The 22876-nt window shown below is 37.4% G+C and overlaps 1 protein-coding gene across 1 annotated transcript in view; it reads right to left on the bottom strand.

Moving 5' to 3' along the window:
• The window catches only part of LOC104410236 (lysine-specific demethylase 4C-like), a gene marked incomplete at its 3' end in the record, with an annotated part of 48487 nt that overhangs the window by 12781 nt on the left and 12830 nt on the right, over positions 1–22876 (bottom strand). Inside the window, exons 6-8 of the mRNA XM_010020343.1 lie at positions 6312–6493; positions 5243–5459; positions 4262–4338 (exon numbers count right to left, since the gene is read on the bottom strand). Coding sequence (XP_010018645.1) covers positions 4262–4338; positions 5243–5459; positions 6312–6493 — 476 coding nt within the window. The remainder of the gene's footprint in view (positions 1–4261; positions 4339–5242; positions 5460–6311; positions 6494–22876) is intronic.

Raw genomic sequence — 22876 nt, 5'->3', positions numbered from 1 at the left:
ATTTCCTTTCTGTCTTCTACTAAGAAGAGTAATTCTTTCCAACCCTCCCATATGGAATGATTAAGGTGTATCAGGAATGACTAAAAGAATCTTGGGTTTGGGTTTTTTTTCCAATTTCAATTGCACCTCTTGTTTTCTTCCATCCCATTCAGGTTCATGTTCTTTTGAATCACGTGCTAGCATGAACCACGTTCACTCTTAGAAACATTTCTTCAGCTCGGCTCTTGTCAAAGCTGAAGAGAGAAAAAAGATTGTAATACGTGTTTTTCAGAAATTACTTCCAGTACAGGGCTTAAGACTCGTACTGTGATGTTTCAGGTTCTACAGAACTGAAGACTTCAGTCTGTGACCAAACTGGTCACACCTGCAGTCAGCAGCAGGAGCTACTGCTTAGGTATGGACTCCCATCTTATATGCACATAGCTGGTAACTCCTCTTTAAGTATTGTACCTATCTCTGTTGAATTCCACATGATTTATTTTACAGCATTTCTTCAATATAGTAATATTATTATCATCCAACAAAATAGTAGGATGAAAGCCAAAACAGTAATTGGATCCAAACCAAAATAGTAATCCTAACCCAAATTAGTAAACCTCAGCCTACAAAATGCCCAAGGTCCTTGGTACTTACAGAAAATGCATCAGGAATGCTTCTTATTAATCTTTTCACTTCACTGAAATATTGAAATAACTGAGAAGATAATATTTTGAATAATACCTGAAACACACCTGACAGTTACAAAAAATCCTTTGACATGTTCTGTAAGTTTAACACCTTGGTAGCTTCATGTGAAGTATACTCCTGCATCTCCTGGGCAATCATCTTAAACGGCATGAAGTAGAAACAGTCTAGATTTCAACATATGTCCAATAAGGACATGAAAAGTAATCAGCAAATGATGCACACAACTTATGTCACTCTTAGTGATTTTAAGAGTCTGATGAGAATGATGGCTGGTGGAGTGAGATACTGAGCGTTGAAAGCAAATCCATATTCCTATATGTTTGGCAACTATTGATTTACCTCCTATCTCTTCTGTCACTTTAATATCAGAATTTAAAACACTATCTAAAGCATCCGAAAGTTAGGGTGCATCAAATCTTTTGCTTATTGCTTATTCCTTTTCCTGTGAGCTGTCACAGCCAAAAATCAGTTGGTTTGTTCTTAAATACATACCTCTTTGTACTCCATTATTGGCTAAGTGTTTAAAAATACATCATTAGTTTTGTTCTCTCGGAATCCAAGATAAGGTGACTGCCACATAATTCCTTCAATCGCCCGTTTCCCCCCTCTTTTTAAAAGCAAAATTAAATTTTCCAGGCTGCTGGCACCTCATCTAAGCTCTGCAACTCTCAGAGATAATTAAGAGTTCTGAGACTGCATCAGCATCTCAAGAGTTTTCAAAGATTCTACTATTAAAAAAATGAACTGGGTATGATTCAAGTATGTGTAAATAACAGTGTTATTCACATCCTTGAAACCATCTGATTTTTGCTATTTAACTTGGGTAGCAGATGCCTACTATCTATTACTCCTACAGCTTTCAGCTGGCAATGAACAGTTCACATTGACGCGTGAACAACATGTAATAACAAAGAATACAAGACAGCGGACTATAAAGGGTAAGTTTTAAGTAAATTTAATACCAGTGAGGTCTATTCATTCTTCAAAATTTCATTCAAACTTCCCAACTGAACAACAGTTCATGACATTAAGACTGTTAATTTTTTACCACAAACATATCTGAATGAAGACCTCTCCTGGGGCATAAGTTCATTTCACTCAGGTCACCAAATCAAAGCTATAGAAAGTCAGCACTAACGATTTAGCTGTACAATACTCAATACACATACAAAATCCCAGCAACTTGGTTAAATATATGATAGCCAAAGCTTACAATATATACATTTTCCAAGTAAGAAACACATATTGTCTAGCCTTAGCACAGTGAAAATGGTGATCTATTTCAGTCCTATCACCTTCTTGTTACCCAATACATAAAATTTCAGAAATCCACTGGGTCTCCTCCCTATTTCCTAAAGACTTCTTTTGGAAAAAACAATACTAAAAATTCTTCACCTAAAATTTCCATTCAGGTATTTTCTGTATGGTTTTGATATCTCTTCCACTACTTCATCTCATCTCCTCAATTTGGCCGAAAACTATTTTCCTTAAAACTCAATCTTCCTTATTTTCAGAAAATCACATACATCATAAGTGAATAAAACTAAACCTATTCAGTAAACTGTGTATAATTCTTCTCAAAATAATGCTGTCCTTGAGCGCGAATTCTTCCCCTAGAAATTTGACAAAGAAAATCCTGGCCAAGTCAAGCCTTAATCTTCTCCCAACATTTACCTTCTTTTATCATATTATCCATTTCCCCCTTTATTGCCTCACAGTGAAAATAAAAGTGTCAAGTCAGGCATTATCTCACTATTTCTGTTATCTTTCACCTACCACTATGCTATCTGGAGATCTTCTTCAAGAATATTTGTAAAATAACCTTAAAACCTTAAAACAACCATAGAACAATTTTATAATCATTTCTACCACACAGCATTTAAAAATTATGACTGAATTGTAATATTTCGCAGTGACTTCTGGTTTTAAAAACAACAGTCAAAAACCAAAGACTCTGTACAAATTCAACCTCAAATGTGTTACTGTTATGTTGCAGTTATTATCAGATTCCAAGGTTCTACATGTTCTAAATTATTCAGTGTTTTTAACAAAAACACCTGATTCAGTCCTATTGCTGTCATACATGGTATTTCATGAATAAGAAAGTTCTCCTTTGAATTCTTATACTTGCACATCATAGTTATATCTACTCTGAAAAGAAATTAACACAACAGGGGCTTTCTAACCCTGTTTGCTTAACTGATTTTAAGTTAATAGCAACCTGTCATTTGCTAGAACAGACTTATGTATTTTGGCTTGACCTTCCCCTGGCTCTAGAACAGCAGTTACAAAAGTAGTTCAGGAGATCCTGAAACTCAAGACTGTCTGATGAGGAAGGTTTCCTGGTTACCAATGAAAGATGAAAACTGGATTTTACCTAGGAAGAATGCCTTTCCTACTAAAATGAAAATACATTACAGAGAGAGAAATCGATTCAGTAAGTATTTTAATAGCTGTTCACTGAGAAAACACAGAACTAAACATTATAGATGGACTGTATTTTTGTAATGAGCAGTTCTAAGTCACTTTTGCCTTTTTTTGGTTTTTTTTTTCCCCAGCTAAGGTAATATGTGGATTAAAAGTACCAGTTCCTCTTTTGTTTCTGTAACTCGAGGCATTCACAAAGGAACTTTAAATTTTGACAGTGTACAAAAAGAAAATAAATGTGTTTCTGTTTATTGTTACTTCCAGTTTCCTAATGCTACAATTGCAAATTTCTTACAGGCAACATTCATAACTGCAAGAAGTGATGTTTGAGAAAGTGATAATTATATTTTCCAATAGTCTGAATTCTCTTTTCCAACATATCTAAAATTTTTATGATGTCATTTAACAATTTATATTTTGAAGGCAACTGAAATAACTGCTTTTAATTCAACAACTGAATGAAGAAAAACTATGTTGCCAGCAAAACCAATTATCACATTACCTCAAGCTGTTTTAGGGAAAACAAACACTGGCTGACTTAGGGGGCAAATGTGAAATGTAAAATTTTAAACTGTCTGGGGTTTTTTTTTCCTTTTATATTAGTATATGTTTAAGGACTCTATGCTTGTCCATTTAATCCTTCCAGTTTAAAACTACTTTTCCCCTTTTTTTAAATAAAATCATAGGCATTTAGGAGACTCGCAAGTGAAACCTTTTATTGCTTATGTAGCAGTAAACCTTAAATGCTGTAAAAGAACAATTTCATTCTTAAAACTAATTTATTATTCTCTTTCCCCTTCTCTGTTCTTCAGCTGCCTACATGTACTTAACAAAAGTCTAAAATATTTAGAGGAAATCTCATTTTTTCTGTCTCTTATGTGCATTTAAATTTTCAGTTGTTTCCTTGAAAAATGTTTTACACACAACTGTATCCTGTTAGCCAATCCTTTTCAAAAGCATATAAACCTACTCAAGTTTGTCTATCAAAATGCTATTACATTCTACATCAAAATCTCATCATATTTTACAAATAATTTCTCCCTAGCAAGTGTGTGATCAGAAAAACTACACAGGCTACATTCCACACGCACCTTACATCTCTTACATCTCCAATGTGCTAGATAACTAAGCAATGTGTGAAACTTACAGCTGTCCAGGCTTCTTTTCTGCATCGAGAACATAACCATTCATTACGGATTTCATGAGAAGGAACACCATAACAACCTACAATAAGAGAGCTGGATTGATTAATATATTCTGCCTTTCTATCTATGATGTGATACAATTCAACTATGTATATATACGTAAAATACATGTCCTGTGACCATGGAGACCTTTGCAATCTACATTTACTTCTAATTCCATAGTCTATGAAATATATAGTTAGACACACAGACAACCTTCCCAAAACTAAAAAATAAAAAAACCCAAAACACCAAATGAAAAATCAAAACAAGCAAAGAAAAAAAAAATACAAAACAACCCCCCCAAAAACAAAAAACAAACACCCCAAAAATCAAACTCTAGAGAATTTCTTATTTTCTGTCAGTTCAATAACAGATCTCCGATTCCCCCTGCAACAAAAATGTACAATTTGAATGAATGTACTAACATTTATTCTATGCAATTATACTTCGCTTCGATGTAAGAATTTCACATGGCCTTCTTTGAGGTAACTATTCAGGCCCTACTGTCTGTAGAAGATAATGCAGAAAATCCATGCATTCATCAGTCACTCTTGAAATAAAAAAGAATGCAAGGTGAAGGACATTACTACATACCTAAAGTCAATAGCAATATTCAGAGTCCTCAAACCCATCAGGATTTCACCCTGACTACTTACTAAGGACATACTATGTATCTCTGTGACTATAAATCACACAGCACAGTGGTTTCAAGTATGAGAAGTAGAAGAGGGATTTAATTGCTCAGAATTGAAACAAGAATCAGAACTCTACTGAAAAGTTAACAAAGTTTTTAAAATATTTGGCCAGTGACTGAAGCATTACATGTGGAAATGTTCTTCAAGTACTTTTAAAGGCATACTAGAAGCCTAGTTAACTATTATTTATCAATAAAACAGAATTTGAAATTACATTTCTATCAACTGAACAATTAGCATATTTACTTGCATGAACCTGTACACAACACTTCACACAGCAAATAAGAAGACTTGTTCCATCTTCTTCGATAAAGGCATTTGATGGATAGTTTTCAGTGTTTTCTTCTCTATAAATGAAACACATCTCTGGAATAAGAGGTTTAGTCTTCTCATTTTCAGCCATTAATGTTTCTGCTGAGTTTGCTTCCCTGAAAGTAGGGTTTTCTTCATCATGATTGTCTGGCTGGAAAATAAAGAAAAAATTTATATTTAAGTAAAAGAATGGAGAGTTTTACTTACTCTTCCTTTTGACAATGACAAAATGACTTCTCCCTTCCTAGCTTTTGCCCTAAGAATGTTAACTGTTTTATGAGAATATTAACTGCTTTTAGGTATTTATCACAGTCATTCTATACTTCCTTGATTGTTCAAGTAATTTTGAAATCTAGAATAGCACTCAGCCTACAAAATAGTGTTATTAAAGCAGTGTTCAATGATACTGTACCGCTGTCTCCCTTTGAGCCCTTTAACTAGGTCTAGTGCAAATATAAGCTTTCTTCCTAGTCCCTATGATAAGGGATTCCAGTCTAATAGCTTCAGAATTAGTACCATAGTACTATGGCAGCATTTTGAGCTGACATTTGACACAGGAATTCCGCAAGCCAGTATCAAATGGTGCTCTGCATTAGACTCTTCTGTGGGAATATTATTCCTGAGAAGGCCTAAGTAGGGTGAAAAAAATTATTTCTCCAGCAGTGCAAGAAAGAGACATAGAAAAGGCTCCATTAAAAACCATTTGAAGATGGACATATAAGGAAATAGCTAAAAGATACCAACCTATGTGGATTTGACACCTCAAAAGGTGTAACTTCAAGGGCAAGCATGCATACACTAATACCAACCCTACATAGTAGAAGGCATAAACTGTCTGCAACCAAGGATAAACAAAGGTGAGCAGTGTCTCAGTTCTAATTTTAACAATAGTTATACAAATCAAATGCGTAAACTTATTTTATTTCTAATTTACTGGAAATTAGATAACTGGACAGTTATTTCACACTTCACCTGGAGATGGAGGTGTGAGGATCTTGCTTACCTTATAGTATGGCATGAGAAGAGTGCAAATGGCACAGTGTGGTTCCTTTTTTGCACAAGCTGCATTGTACTCTTTTTCAGCATTGAAATTGGGTACCCCTGTCTGCCAAAGGTAGACAAGAGGCCTGGCCCATTTCTCTGTCTCCTGAACTTTCTCTTCAATTAAGGAAGTCTCAGGCAGTTCTTAAAGAAAACAAATAATTGGTTACATTGTAGTCCTGGAATGAAGACGAACAACAATGGTTTGATAACAATGAAGATAAAATAATGTTATAAGAAGTCTATTGTGAATACAAATGCAGAAGCTTAAAAGAATTATAAAGCACTTTTTTGCACACTTCTACTGATACATCATTCACGACTTTCTGCATTACGAGCTGACTGCTGCACATACAGCATAAGAAAGTATGCCACTAGCTCTACTGCTTACAATCTGTATTCATACTCAACATCACACCTCACTTTCCCAGTTCTTTATTCCTCCAACCCCTTATCCCTCCATGCATTCTGTCCTGAATTCCTTAAAGATTGAACATGTTGCATCCTGCCAAGAAGCACCTGATGAACAACTCTGTTGACCCAAAATGGCACCTCTCAACTCTTTATGGAAACTGACACTCATTTTCCAAAGGGAAAAAGAGACAAATGTTATAGCCAGTGAACAATTGAGAATAATAAGATCTACAATGTAGCTGGACATGCATGCTGGATCCCACTACAGGAATAATTACATGGTAGTATCAGCCATCTATTCCAGATGTTGTAAAAGATTTTTTTACTTAGTAGCAGTGTTTCCATGTAGGACTCCATAAAGCTGAATTTATGAAATTAAAAGCTCTAGAGAAGCTGGGAAATAAAATCAGACTGAAACTTAAAGTGAAATAGCTCATTCAATAGCAGTAATATAAAAATGAGTCATTTGCTATTGAGAAAGATATGGAAAAGGGAATGCTGTGAAAAGGAGACTGGACGTAAAACCCTTGCCCCAGTGGAATCAACAACATAATTATTAATGATCCATTTCTTTACACCAGAATTTAAACCTAGTCACGTGTTTGAGCTGGTTGGAAACCTCAAGATATCTTCACAGGCAACCTAGTGACTTTACCACCTGTGAAACATACAGATTATGAGGGAAATGTCTTTTCATTCTAGAAATGAAAGTATTACTGGTAGGAGATGTTAAGTATATTCTTCTGAATTGTGTCCTTATACACTGCTCTGATTAATAATGAGGTCTGTGGTTCTGTTCATTCGAGTGGGCAGTGTCTATTAAATCTTTCGTAATCAATGAGAAGGCATGTAGGTCTCAATTAGAATAATCAAAATAACATGAATGTGGGAAGAAAAATGTGGAAAGTTACTGAGTAGAACTTTCAGATAACAAAAAAAGGTCTATAGCATACAGTCCTTTTCTAATGATGCATTTAAGAAAAATTGTTCATTTCAAAAGAATAAAATTCCTACAACAGAGAAATGTTTAATGAAGTATACTGCACGTGAATTTTATTTCATTTTTTATAGTCACTCAAGAGAACTAATATCAATCCAACAAACATTTGCCAATAATCCAGGTAGGACAAATACAAAACACCTGCATAAAAACCTGTCTCCGAGTCACTATTCAGCAGCAGAGTCTTATGGTGAATAACATAGTGCAAAAGAATAGCAGTGAATAAATGGCTGAAACCAAGGAAGAGATTAAAATATAAAATGCCAGCATCACTTTTATAGCTTTCTGAATTTCTTATTTTTTTAAGTTAAAAGCTTAACTAAGCTTTTAGTTAAAAACATTCTATCCAATCATATTTTTTTCTATTGCTTGCAATTTTACAGAACTGTAAAATAAACCGCTCTGAAATCTATGCCTCTAGTTCCATTTCTATCTATTTAAATTTTCCCTGACAGAACAGTCTCACAAGTGGCTTCATCTTTGTTAACTTATTTTCTGAATTCTTTCATTGACATTATTTTCTTTCAGGAGCTTATACTGACATTATCTTAAATATGTTCATTATAGCTGTGACCTTACAGAGAATTTAGGGCTTGGTTGTGTGTTATGAAGAAGACAAAGAGGAACACAAAAATTGTTGTCAACTTACATCTTCCATATCTATCACCCACTTTGAAACTTACATCCTTTCATTGCAGCACTCCTTATCACTGCTAAATAATTCTCCCATGAGTGTTGAAGTCTTCACCCTGAACATTAGCCTATTATGCTCCTCTTTCATTAGAAACCTGTCTTTGGATTTCCAGTCCTAGAATCTACTTTAGTGTGATAGCTCTAGTTCTCTCACACAGTGCTCTGGTTTCCACTGCCTCCACCACATTGCTGAGTTCATGACCATAGTGGTTCTGCTTTTGATAAGAACGATATTTATACTTTAAATACATACAAACTCCACAATTTCAGTTCTCTTTTGTGTGGTCTTTACAATTTCCTTCCAAACTGAGGGACTGACAAGAGTCAGGAATAAATCTGGCAGCACACTTAAAATTTGTGGCTTTCAAGAGTTTTGTATTTATTTGCAAACCTCATTCCAAATGAAGCCAGGGGCAGTGTTACATGCAGATGCACTGGACTGCATCTTCAACAACCTCCAAAAAAATTAACAATATTTTAATAAATTTATTTTCTATAAATTTATTTTCAATATTTTAATAAATTTATTTTTTATTACATTACCTTTAGAGCAACTACATCCAGTTGCTTACTGACCAGAAGCAAACTCTCCTCTCATTTGCCTCTGATCTCTAAGATCTCCAATTATGCATTCTACCACCCTAGAGGTATGACTGCCTTCTCAACCCTTACTGCAGTTTCTTAGTCTTCTTGCATGAACTATGACATCCAAACTCTCTGATGTGATCCTTCTGCATATTACACCCTACAACATGTCACCCTTCTCCACTGTAACAATCCCAGAAGCACAGCTTCCTCCTTTCAGAGGGAAACTAGCTAACCGTATACTTCTTAAAGGAATGCTACACTAACAGTATACAAAATTAAGAATAGACAGAATAAATGTTCTTAAGGAATACAAACTTTGTCTGATGCTCTGTTATCACTATTGTATGTGAATTTTAGTTCTCTTCAAGAATTTTCTAGGCAACCTCTAGCTTAATTTAGCATCTTCAAGGGCTTCAGAAATATATCAACATTCACTCACACACTGAAATCATAAAACGCTAAAAGAAATTGGTATGAAAAAAAAGTTGCAGAGTACATGACTCTTATTACAGAAAAGGACAACAGTGCTGCCTTCAACAACTTTCTCACCAGGTAGCATATGTAATCTTCTATGTAAATATTATACATAAGTAGAAGTTGGGCAGCTCCACTTTGTGTGCTTTTTCCAAGGTGCACTAGTATCATTAATAGGAAGAACTTCCATGTCAGCTTCTCAGGTAGTACAGGTAGAGTTACCTTCCTGGTTTTCATGAAGTCAGATTCAGTTATATACCATGAATGAAAACTGCGAATCTGGTTATATCCAAAACAGACAAGGAAATAAAAAACAGCTCTCCAACTATTTGAGAGAAAGCAGAGTATATAATCACTTGATGTAACAAACATTGCTGTCTCAACACAGTTTATTGCCTTTCTTCATTTGTCCATTTGATAATTCCAAAATACTATTCATGTCCCAAAAGAACTTGGAAAACACGAGGGGGCTTTAGGGGGCTCTTTAGAGAGGTTTTTTGATATTTATCTAGTAATTTTCACTTCCTCTTACTCTCTTTAATGACTCCTTTCATTATTTACTACATAACTGAATAGTAATCAGCAACTTAGCCTTTAATAAATCTACTTTCCCGACTCACATTGCTATGTGCAGTTTCAGGGTAGTCATTCAGGTGCTTCATGTGAGCTTAGTGTTTTTTGACCAGATACGTCTGTTAGAAGTATGGAAGTGCCCAGCATCTTTGTATGCTTCTGTGCAGTGGTTTAAGGGACACAAGGCAACCTCAACCTCCAGTTGCCTCCATTCAAAATCCACCTTAACTGAGGATTCTCAAAGTAAGGATGGAGAACCATTTGCGGAGTCTCTACTGACATAAGCAGGCATACTTTCTACCTCAATTATGTATCAGTACAATTTCTCAGTACTCAGGACATGCAAAGCTTGGAGGAAACATGAGTTCCCACAGTGAAAGAGATTCAAACATTGCCCTCAAAAAATCATGCATCTACTTTGTAAGACCAGTACGACACATTTCATGAAGCGCTATGAACATGATGTTTCACTAAATATTTTGTATATTGGCATTCTTCTAAAGAGCCTGACAATGTTGTCTCAGTTCTGGTACAGAATGTTTTGATGAACAGTTATTTAATCAGTGCTGCCAAGCAACACTGCTTTACGATATGTGTCATTATTCAGTCTAGCCTTCTCTGCAACCAACCTCTCTAAGAGCAGCTACCAGTGGTCCAAGACAGACAAGCCGTAAGATTCAGGTCAGCCAAGGCAGTGATATGAAACACAATCTATGTCTATGGAAAGCATTTTCTTTGTACAACACATGAAATGGAGCTAGGGAATTTATCTTGACTTCTGTATCTATTGCAGCCTGGATCAAATCACTGACACTTCCTCACAGTTCATTTCCAGTAAGTGCATGAACAGGACTCTGCACAGATGTGCAGCAGAATTCCCTGGTGAGAACTCTGATGTCACATTTACTTTTTATAGCTTTTCAGCATGAAACTTAAATTCCAAATTAATAATTAATCAAGACAAAAGAGAATAATGCATTCTTTATATTCTTCAGTAAAGAAACGTCAAATCAACTTGCTGTCAGACAGAATAAAAGAAAATACAGGTGCTGGACCTGCTAGCCATGACAAGGAAACTAAACATACATTTGTAGCTCAATTGACAGCACTGTTCAAGAGACTGCAAACTCTCATGCATAACACATAGGCACAAAACCAAAGACTCAAAGAACCATCTTTAGACTGTTCAGTTGATCTAATCCCATTGTTTAATCTCCATCTGAATCATGACATTCTAGTTCCAGTAATTATTCCCATAGCATGTGAGGCCATCACACCATCTGCAGAAAAAAACACCTCTTTAAAAGAACACTTTCTCACACAACACCATGTTCAACTGTAAATATTTTGTGTAACCTGAAATATATAGGTGCTACTTACAGGAATTCAGAACTCCTTAACAATGCAACAGAACTATATTTATCAATTCACTTTCTAACAGTCAAGCTCGCTCTTGAGACCATCTTTCTCCAGAGAACTTTGGTAGATAAGACACCAGCCTCAAAGGCCGACTGTACAAAGATGCATGTGGTAACTCCCTACTTCGAGTGAAACTATGAGAACTATCCAGCACACTTTGTCAGGATGAATTAAAATACTGTAATTATAAATATACAGTAGAGGGTTTCTTTACTCTTAACTGCAAAAATGAAAATCCTCTGGTTATCTCATTAAGCCTTCACTACCTGACATGCCTGAGGAATTACATTAAATAAAAATTAAATAACCTACACTAAAATAAACCATTTTTACATTAAAAAGGTCTGTCTACACAACATCTTGCACGACATAAAAATGAAATTACACTAAATTTTTTAAAAAACATTAAAAAATAGGACACAATATAAGAAAGAAAAACGAAGACTTGCACTTGCCCCATTGGAAATATTTACATAGACATAACCCCAAAAACTCACAGCAACTAAATCACAGCTAGGAAACAAAATTAGATATCACAGGCAGGGACGCCTCACACTAGACCATGTCACCCAAGTCTCTGTCCAGCCTGTACTTGAACAGTGCCAGGGATGAAGCATTTACCACTTCTTTGGGCAATCTGTTCCAGTGCCTCACCACCCTCACAGTGAAGAACTTCTTCCTTAAAAAGTTCAAAACATGATCATGTACATTATAAAATAAACTCTAATTCCCTAACCATTCTATGATTCTACGATTCAAACCAGCTTCTACCGTTGCAGCTGTAAATTAAACTTCATATCACCCTTGTGTAATGAATAAGGGCCATAGGGACCTTATAAGATTTGGTTCATTAACAAGGATGTGTTACTTGGTGGAAACAAATGTGAAATTACCACTCAGAGTTTCAAGAATTCCCTGATACCAGAGAAGGAAACAAAAACACCCCCAAGATGATCTTATCTTTCATAGAACCATAGAACATTTGGGCTGGAAGGGACCTTCAAAAGCCATCTAGTTCAGTCCCCTTGTGACAAGCAAGGACATGTTCAACTAGACAGCTTGTCCAGAACCATCCAGCCTGGCTCTGAATATCTCCAGAGGTGGCGCATCCACCATCTCTCTGGGCAATCTGTGCCAGTGTTTTACCACCCTCATTGTAAAGAATTTCTTCCTCATGTCCTGCCTGAATCTCCCCTCTTTCAGTTTAAAGCCATTACCCCTCATCCTATTGCAACAGGCCCTGCTAAAAAGACTCTCCCCATCTTTCCTACAGGCTCCTTTTAAAAACTGAAAGGCCACAGTAACATCTCCCCAGAGTCTTCTCTTCTTTGGACTAAAGAACCCCAACTCCCTCGGCCTTTCCTCATAGGAGAGGTGCTCCAGCCCTCTGATGATTTCTATGGCCCTTCTCTGAACCCCCTCCAATGGGTCCATGTCATTCCTGTGCTGAGGACTCCAGAGCTGGACACCGCTCTCCAGGTGGGGTCTCACCAGAGCAGAGTGGAGGCGCAGAACCATCTCCCTTGACCTGCTGCCACACTCCTTTGGATGCACCCCAAGATACAACTGGCCTTCTGGGCTGTAGGCACACACTGCCAGCTCATGCTCAATCCTTCATCCAACAGTTCCCCCAAGTCCTTCTTCTCAGGGGTATCCTCAATCCCTTCATCCTTCAGCCTGTATTGATACCGGGGGCTGCCCTGACCCAGGTGCACTTGGCCTTGTTGAACCTCATGAGGTTCGCATGGACCCGCCTCTTGAGTCTCTCCAAGACCCTCTGGATGGCATCCCATCCCTCACTGTGTCAACTGCACCACTCATCTTGTGCCACCTCCAAACTTGCTTACTGCACACTCAATCCAACTGTCTGTGTCATTGATGAAGATATTAAACAGTACTGGTCCCAGTAAGGACCACACTGGAATGCAATTTACTACTGGTGTCTATCCAGACTTTGAGTCATTGACTATCCAGCCAATTCCGCATCCACCAAACACTGTACCCATGAAATCCGTATCTCTCCAATTTATAGAGAAGGCTGTTGCGGGGGACCATGTCAAAGGTCCCCCCACTTTACAGAAGTCCAGACAGACAACATCTGTAGGCCTTCCTTTGACCACTGATGAAGTTAACTCCACCATAGAAGGCCACGAGGTTGGTCAGGCAGGACTTGCTCTTGGTGAAGCCATACTGTCTGTCTGAATCACATCCCTGTCCTCCATGTGCCTTAGCATGGTGTCTTAGCATGGCCCGTAGAATGATCTGCATGATCTTCCCACACACAGAGGTGAGGCTGACCTTTAAACAACTTAAAAGCACCTCAATATTTCAATTAATATATTCTAAGATGGAAAAGGAAATCTTGGGCATCCCATATGTGGAAGAGGACCTATTATTAAGCAGACATTCATTCATTCTGCGTAATGAACACCAGGAGTCTCCTGAAAATCTTCTTGATGATGGAGGTGTATTTTGTATGCAAATAAAGGCACTGTACCTCTAATTCACACATAAATGTTCCATGCATCACGTGATTGATCAATAAACCCCTGAAACTGAAGAAGACTTTGAGGACGTGCGCAAAGGATATGTGGCACTTAGTGACATGGTTTAGTGGTGGACCTGGAAAGTCAGGTTTGTGTTTGGACTCAACGATCTCAAAGGTCTTAACCTAAATGATTCCATGATTCTATGAAATCAAAGGCCTGCTTTTGAATCTCAGGGAATAATCTAGGGAGTGTCTGCCCACAGCTGTTGCAACGGAAGCCAAATTTATCTCAACATACATAGGAACAGAGTGTAGCCTTTGTTTTAGATAAATGGCTGTACCAGCTGGGTGGATCAGCTGGTTCTATAAATGTTTAATCAGAAGATTGCAAATGTCCTCCTGAGCCAGCCAGACCAGAATACGGGAAGTGTGTATATGGTTCAGTCCATCACAGAGTATTAAAATCTGAGCACTGACCAAAATGAATTTTGAAGAGAGCAACAGCTTTGAGCTGACTTCAACCCAAATATTCCTTCCTAGCAACCACTGGCACTCAGCATTGTGACAGTGAGCACAAATAGACCAGTAATAGGAATCATACTATCATCCAACTGTATATTACAATTCCCATATCGTACTTGTATTATGATTTCAGTACACTGCTGTAACACTTAGCTAATGCAAAGTCTCATGTAACATCAATTACTTTCCAGTAAATTTGGTATTAAATATTACATAAGTATTGTGTGGGACATCTATAAGAACCTACTCAGAGGGACTTCTGCACAAGGAACACAGAATTCAGCTCTTTAGTACTGGTACTTAAACAGTATTTACAATCAAAAGGCTGACTTGAGTTCTGCTATAGTATTAGGTATTATAGTTTAAACAGACAGATATTTCCTGGATAAGACTTAAACCTTCAAAGTTGGAGCAGTATGTTTAAATCAAGTTCAAAGACCCTTTACTGGATACACTTTGACAATATATCCTACTTGGATTCAAATACTTTATCAATACATCATTAAATATATTACTTAGTTTGCTATTCTTTGACATTAACTATTTGGAGCAGCCTTCGCACAATGACATTGACATTTCTGTCTCTTGTACCTTCCCAAGGAAAGCTTATCATGCATGTTTGTTAGTATACACCTTTTTTAAAAAAAAATCTTTTATACAAATGAAGCCTGTTTCTTGTAACTTCTGTTATGTTTCTGGCTGTAATTGTATCACATATTCATGCTGAAGTCTAAAATGGATTAATACCAGTCCCCACCCTGGGATGTAAAGCAGGATATTCCTATGCATTTAAAAACACTTCTTTACTGCCACCCATAACAGTGGTCACAGATCTCAATTCTCCATGAGCCACCAGGGCATTTTTACTTCACAGCAAAAATAATGATTTGTTATAATATTACTTTACCAAATAGAATTCATAATGAGGTTAAATATTTCATTTCCTGAGGAGATAGAGCAAGTATTCTTTTTTCCAAAAGAAAAGCAGAAACATTTGATGGGCCAATTAAGGACTTTAAATAAATGCCTAACAGTTATTATAAACCTTCCTGTGTGATAAAATAATTCAGCCACAGTGGTACTGATACTACGAGGTGATTAGCAATGCCAAACTCCATACTAGCTCTTGATTTTTACCTGAAAAGAGTATTTATGTAAGATTCATTAGTCTATGTAATGTAATTTTGCATACACTAGTTCTCATTAATGTGATTAGTTATATGCATATGCAACCCTTTACGTATTTAATAAAAGTGAAACAATTCATTAAAACAAACTGTGCAGACAAAAAGAAAATTATAGCCCAGAATCTGTTTTGCTACAAAGGAAATTCCGTCTACAACAATGCACCTACAGTTACCGTGCTGCCTTCCAAGTAGGTAAGTGAAAGAAATAAATGTTTTCACAAACGTTATTGGTTTAATAGTTTGTGGCAAAGATGCTCCAACACTCAATACTATTGCTTCGAACGGTTTTTGCTTACTAAGTTAAACTCGAATTCTCAGACAGAAAACATTTGGGCCATTTGCAGAATGGGCTGCTGCCAGCATTTGCTGATTTAACCCAGCAGATGTGAAAAGCCATAGACACTAATACAGTACAATTTGCTTTTGCCAATCTCAACAATGATTTTGCTGCTTGGGGTTATGTTCCACGGATGTTTCCTGGCTTTGTACAGCAGCATTCTCTGCTATGAAGAGCATAGCAGCATCTGTTATTTTTCAGGTAGTTGAGCATAATCTCAGCCCTGGGAGGCATTATGTATAGTTTTAAATGTCCTAGAGGAAATACTAATATTAAAAAAAAAATGTCAGTCAGGAAAAAAGACTTGCAACTTCAAAAGTTCACTGTTTCTGCAGTGTATCAGCAAACTCAGTTTCAGAAATCATATTTCTGTTTGTCAGTAATGAAAGCCATAGATTCTGTAGCAAAATATGAAAATGCAAACTTTTTGATTTATTGTACTGTACAAGAAATCTAATTGTACTGTACAGTAACAGTGCTGTAAAATATGTATACATTTTTTGGTTAGAAAGTCTAATCGCCGAATTACCAACTAACGCTTCAGTTCTCATAAAAATTGTAAGTAAATATAGCCATACTGAATCAGAGCTCTAGAGGCTAAGCCTAAAATTAAATGAATTAAATAAGGTTTAGGTCCTGGATTACATAAGGTTTAGGTCACAAAAGGTACTAATGGGGTGCTTTATTTAAAAAAGTAAAATACCAAAACCGTATAACACATCAGTTGTAGCAGATCCAAAACGATTTGAAAGGTCAGAAAAATTCCGAGTTTAAAAAATTGTAAAAGTGACAATTTGACAGAATTGAAAGCATTTAGATACTGAGATGGGCTGATTTTTCTTGAGCATATCATTAGAGTCCTGTAATGAAATTCGTATTTGTTATGTGATTGAACTGTGCATTGTAACTGCTACGCTTTGCTAAATGTAATCTGTACTTGCATTGTGATTGAACTGTATATTACAATTGCTATACTCTGCTAAATGTAATTTGTACTTTCACTGTGATTTAAGTGCACTGCTGTATCATTCTGCTAAATTGAAATCCCATGTAACTTCAAGTAACTTCAAATAAGAACATTTTCTAGTTTTCATTAAACTCTCCACGTGTGAACTATTTAAAAGAACCTGGGCAGAGTGCATGATATGCTGACATTAATTGGCATAGTAGGCAGGATATTCCTGACATTGAGCAGTACTCCTGAAATAGTGATTACTTTAGCAAAAAAATGCTTTCTGATTTGGTGTTAGTCACAAATAAGAACCTAGTAGAGAAAACCTGCATTGTGATTAAGAACAGGTAGCAATAAGACTGGCCACAGACAGGACCACTACCATTTAAAAGAGGAGATAAAATTACTACAAATACTAGCAGAGGCTGGAAAAAATCTCATCAGTAACTTCGAAAAAGAGAGATAGGAAAACCATAACCAGGACTTTTCATGGACAGCAGAACAAAGCACTGATCCCACTGACGTTTAGGATGACTATGCAAAGTTGAAAGGTTCTAAGATGTTGAAAAAGGAGAGAAAATGGGGCTTCAAAGGTTGCTTATGAGTAGCAGTGCAGAAGTTAGCGGAGATGAGCACGTAGCATGCTAGAACAACAAAAAGAAACAGCATAAAGATACCATAATATATATGCAATATACACAGAGAATCAAGTTCTTAGCCTCAAAGTTGCAGCCTTAAATCATACATGATGCCCAATACACTTAGGGATCATTTGCTATGGTATACTGAAACAGACCTTGTTCAAGTGACGGTCACCATGTATGATGGTCACCATGGTCATTCATGACAATGAATGACCAAGAGATACCTGGTTTGATACTGGTCCTTTTCATGGTGATGACTCAGGTGACTCATAAGAATAAAGTATTACGAAAGTATTTGCTCCCATGGCAAACAAACAAAAAAAGCAATGGACGTGAACCAATCACAACCTGCATGTTAATTCAAGAAGCTGGAAACGTCCAGCATTGTGACAGTGACCATATTATTAAGACACCAGTAATGAAATTCATATTTGTATTTGAAATTTGTATTTGAAATGGTGGAGTTTGAGATGAGATCCTTAAGGCAGCAAGGAGGTTGTGCAGTAAGTTTGCTACCATGGACTTCAGGAGAGCAGACTTCGGCCACCTGAGGAATCTGCTTGGTGGAATGCCATGGGATAAAGCCCTGAAGGCAAGAATGACCCAAGAAAGCTGGTTAATATTCAAGGATCACTTCTTACAAGCTCAGAAGCGATGCATCCCAACGTAGAGGAAGTTGGGCAAGAACACCAGGAAGCCTGCATGGATGAACAAGGAGCTCCTGGACAAATTCTGGCATAAAAAAGAGGCCTACAGACAGCAGAAGCAAGGATGTGTAGCCTGGAAAATGTGGGCCCCCTTTGGAACGAAATGGGAGACCTGGTTATCCAGGACATGAAGAAGGCTAAGGTACTCAACGATGTTTCACTTGGTCTTTACCAGAATGTTCCAACCACACTGCCCAAGAAGCAGAATGCAAAGACAGGGACTGGGAGAATAAAGAACCATGTGGTGCAGGAGAAGATCGGGTTCAAGATCACGTAAAGAACATGAAGGTGCACAAGGCCATTAGACCTGACAAGATGCAACCACAGGTCCTGATGGAACTGGAAGATGAAGTTGCCAAGCAATTATCCATCATATTTGAGAAGTCACAGCTGTCAAGTGAAGCTCCTGCTGACTGGAAAAGGGGAAATATAACCATTTTTAAAAGGGGAAAAAAAAAAAGAAAACCCAGAGACCTACATGCCAGTCAGTCTCACCTTGGTGCCTGGCAAGATCATGGAGCAGATCGTACTGGTAATCACATGGACAGCAAGGGAGTTATTGGTGAAAGCCAACATGGCTTCACTATGGGTAAATTGTGTCTGACAAATCTGGTGGCCTTCTATGATGGGTCACTAGATGGGACCCTTCTATGGGCCACAGTGCTGGTGGATAAAGCAAGAGCAACTGCCATCATCTACCTGGACTTGTGAAACGTATTTGGCACTGTCCCACATGGCATCCTTGTCTCTAAACTAAAGAAGCATGGATTTGACAGATGGACCACTCGGTGGACAAGGAATTGGCTGGATGGTCGTACTTAGACTGTTGTGGTCAATGGCTCAATGTCTAAGTAGAGACTGGTGACAAGTGGTGTTCCTCAGGGGTCAGTGTATTGGGACTGGTCTTGTTTAACATCTCTGTCAGTGACATGGACTGTGGGACTGATGTATCCTCAGCAAGTTTTCTGATGACACCAAGCTGTGTCGTGCGGTCAACACGCTCGAGGGAAGGGATGCCATCCAGAGAGACCCTGACATGCTTGAGAGGGGGGCCAATGCCAACCTCATGAAGTTCAACAAAGCAAAGTGGAAGGTCTTGCACCTGGGTCGGGGCAATGTGAGACACAACTACACGCTGGGCAGAGAATGAGGTGATGGCAGCCCTGAGAAGCTCAACGTGAGCCAACAGTGTGTGCAGATGCAGCCCAGAAATCCAGCTGTGTGCTGGGCTGCATCAAAAGGAGCGTGGCCAGCAGGTTGAGGGACTCTGCTCTCATAAGACCCCACTTGCAGTACTGCAGCCCGCTTTGAGGCCCCAACACAAGAGGGATGTCAACCTGCTCGAGTGAGTCTAGAAGAGGCCATGAAGATGATCAGGGGGCTGAAGCACCTCTGCTATGGAGACAGGATGAGAGAGTTGGGCTTGTTCAGCCTGGAAATCACCAGGCTGGATGGGGCTTTGAGCAATCTCACATAGTTGAAGCTGTCCCTACCCATGGCAGTGGGGGGTGGAACTAGATAATCTTCAAGGTCCCTTCCAACCCAACCATTCTATCATTCTATGATTATGACTGAATTATATATCACAATTGTTACTCTCCTAAATGTAATTTGTACTTGTATTGTGATTTGAGTGCACACTGTTATCACTCTGCTAAATCAAAATCCCATATAACATCAAGTGATTTCAAATAACTGAATTTTATATTATGCAATGAATTTTCCATATGCGGAATATCTAAAAGGACTGTACCAGACCACAACCTTTTCATCTAACAAAGAGCAAAATAACTAAAATGTATAAACATTTTGTGATAAACTAACCAACTTTGAGAAAGCTCTGAGGACTCATGGCGTAGAGATTCAGTTTACATTTACATCATCTGTAAAACTAATCTTACAGGACCCTTGTGTTGACAAGACAAGAAGCAGTACTACATAGGGAAAACATATTTTGTGGTTATTTTTTATCTCTTAGGCAGCACAAATCTAACCTATGTCAGTGTCAGGTTAGATGTCTGGCCAAAACACAAGTAGAATTTTGAGGAATCAGGCTACTTGAGTGCTTACAGGTAAGAATGTGCTGAAGCTGTTTACTGAACCAAGGCCCCTAATAGTTACTTATCTTCATAAATTAAGTATGGAAGATGCAAAACAAAAAACTCAATCACAGGTCCAAATTCACATGATAAATCAATGCCTGAACTGGAATTATGAATTAATAGCTTTAGGCTACAGTTCCTGCATAGATCACTAAAACAAATGTCCCATAAACACTCCATACAGTAGACAACAATTGCATACAAACTCCCTCAATGATCTGTTTCTTAAGCATAATTATTTTGTACATTTAAAAAAAATACATAACATACTTCTCAGCCTTGAAATAGCATTTAGCAAAACCACACTGGCATTAAAATCAAGTCACTTTCAATACTGATGATTTGCAAAAAAGCTTCAGATTTTGACAACAGCAATGACAACTTTATAGGCTAGATTTTTTTTTTTAACTTGGAAAAATAAAGTATTATTACTATGATATCTTGGAACTAGGGTGATTTACTAGGCAATCCTCTGTACCAATACTTCAGGGAACTAATCCTCATTAAAAGCAAGTCATACATTTTCTGTATTTCTCTTTGGACCATTATTATAGGAAATGAAGTTCAACTCTAGAAGATAATGTTACAGAAGAGACATCTGTCTCACTGGCAGACATCATCTCCAGTTTGCCTACTGGCTCCGTAGCTACCCTTGAGAAGGTTACTGAGAGGCTGTACTAATGCAGCCAGAAATACATTTTCATTTTGGCATGCTTGATAATGAGAAATTATACATGCCTTTGTATCTAAGACTGCAGTTATACGCACCTCTTTAAGAGGTAAAGTATTATAAGCTAAAAAAGCTGAGCAATTAGAACTGTAAGGTTCATCTTTAAGATGGACATCATCATTCAAGAGGACAATGAGTCTTAATGGTCACTGTCCAGCAAATAAGGCATAAATGCTAGAGGATTTTCACTTCTTGATTCAAAATAATGGCTACTCTTAGATCCTAGCATTTGTAGGTGTCCACTTTACGGCAGTTAAGCACCGGTCACGAAAGATGTCAAGGGACCAAAGCCACCAGTGATAATCAAAGTTGTCAGTTCTTGCCATTTCTGCAGATCAGCTGCTAGCCCTCAAGGTTGACAAAGAATACTGGACATTCAGATACAATTAATATTTGATCTTTCAACACCTTCCTTTCTTAAATACCTACTAAAGATTCTACCACCATTTTACAGGAGTTTCTCAAGTCTTCAGGATACCACATATGACATATGTGCTTTTTATTAATTATGGTTATCGAATCTTGAAAATTGAATTTAAACAAATCAGAAGCAATGTAGGTACCAGAGGAAACCAGAGAAAACATTTTTCTAGCATAGTGATACTGCTGCAAGTAGTAGATAGTACTGGTCTCTTCAAATGCTAGATGATGAAATATAAAAAATGTGAATTCTGTACTTGACTAACTCATGCTTACACAAGAGCAAATTATTTTTAAAGAAGTAAAACTCCACTCAAAAAACAGATCAATACCGTGGGGAGTGAAAGCAATACTGCAAATTATAGCACTAATATGGCAAAAATAAACATGTTTCTATCAATTGGTTAACAAATTTTTCTCTACCTCCTAAGTAACACCAGGAAAAAACAATTAGCATTTCTTTCTTAAATAAGTAAGAATCTTCAAGAAGAGTCTGGCATTCTAAGCCCTGAAGCAAAATAATCATTTTTCCCTATTTCAGCATGCTTAATTTTTAATTTTTTTTTTTTTAACTTCCAGTGCCTAAACAGGCTAACAAGAAAGCTGTAGAGGGTCTTTTCACAAGAGCGTGTAGTGACCGGACAAGGGGGAATGGATTTAAACTGACAGAGGAGAAACTTAGATTAGGTATTAGGAAGAAATTCTTCACTATGAGGGTGCTGAGGCACTGGCACAGGTTGCCCAGACAAATCTGTGGCTGCCCCATCCCTTGCAGTGTTCAAGGCCAGGTTGGACACAGGGGCTTGGAGCAACCTGGTCTAGCGGAAGGTGTCCTTGCCCATGACAGGGGGGTTTGAACCAGATGATCTTCAAGGTCCCCTCCAACCCAAACCATTCTATGATCTTAAGGTCCTTTCCAACCCTAACTATTCTATGATTTTATGACGTTACCAAACATGCCTTATATGGCTCGACTACTAGTATCAGATCAAGCACATCTCACAGGATACTAAGCGTGCAATGTCATAGCAGAAGGAAAACTACAGCTGTAGAAATAACAATTTTCACTAATCAAACTCTTATACAAGCCACATTTTCTACTCACGATAGTTTTCTCTTTGTTTCCTTTTCTTACAAAGTAACAAAGGCAAAATGACTTCGAACTTCTGAATCATATTTAAAACACTAAAAACCATATACAAAGAACCCCATACTGAATTCAATCTGTACGCTATTATTATATCATTTAGGGCAATGGAAAATTTTAGTCAGCTTGA

Source organism: Nestor notabilis, unplaced genomic scaffold (assembly GCF_000696875.1).
Source record: "Nestor notabilis isolate BGI_N333 unplaced genomic scaffold, ASM69687v1 scaffold2318, whole genome shotgun sequence".
NCBI classification, from domain to species: Eukaryota; Metazoa; Chordata; class Aves; order Psittaciformes; family Psittacidae; genus Nestor; species Nestor notabilis.
Note: the sequence above shows the minus strand (reverse complement) of the source record. Positions and strands in the feature narration are given on the sequence as shown.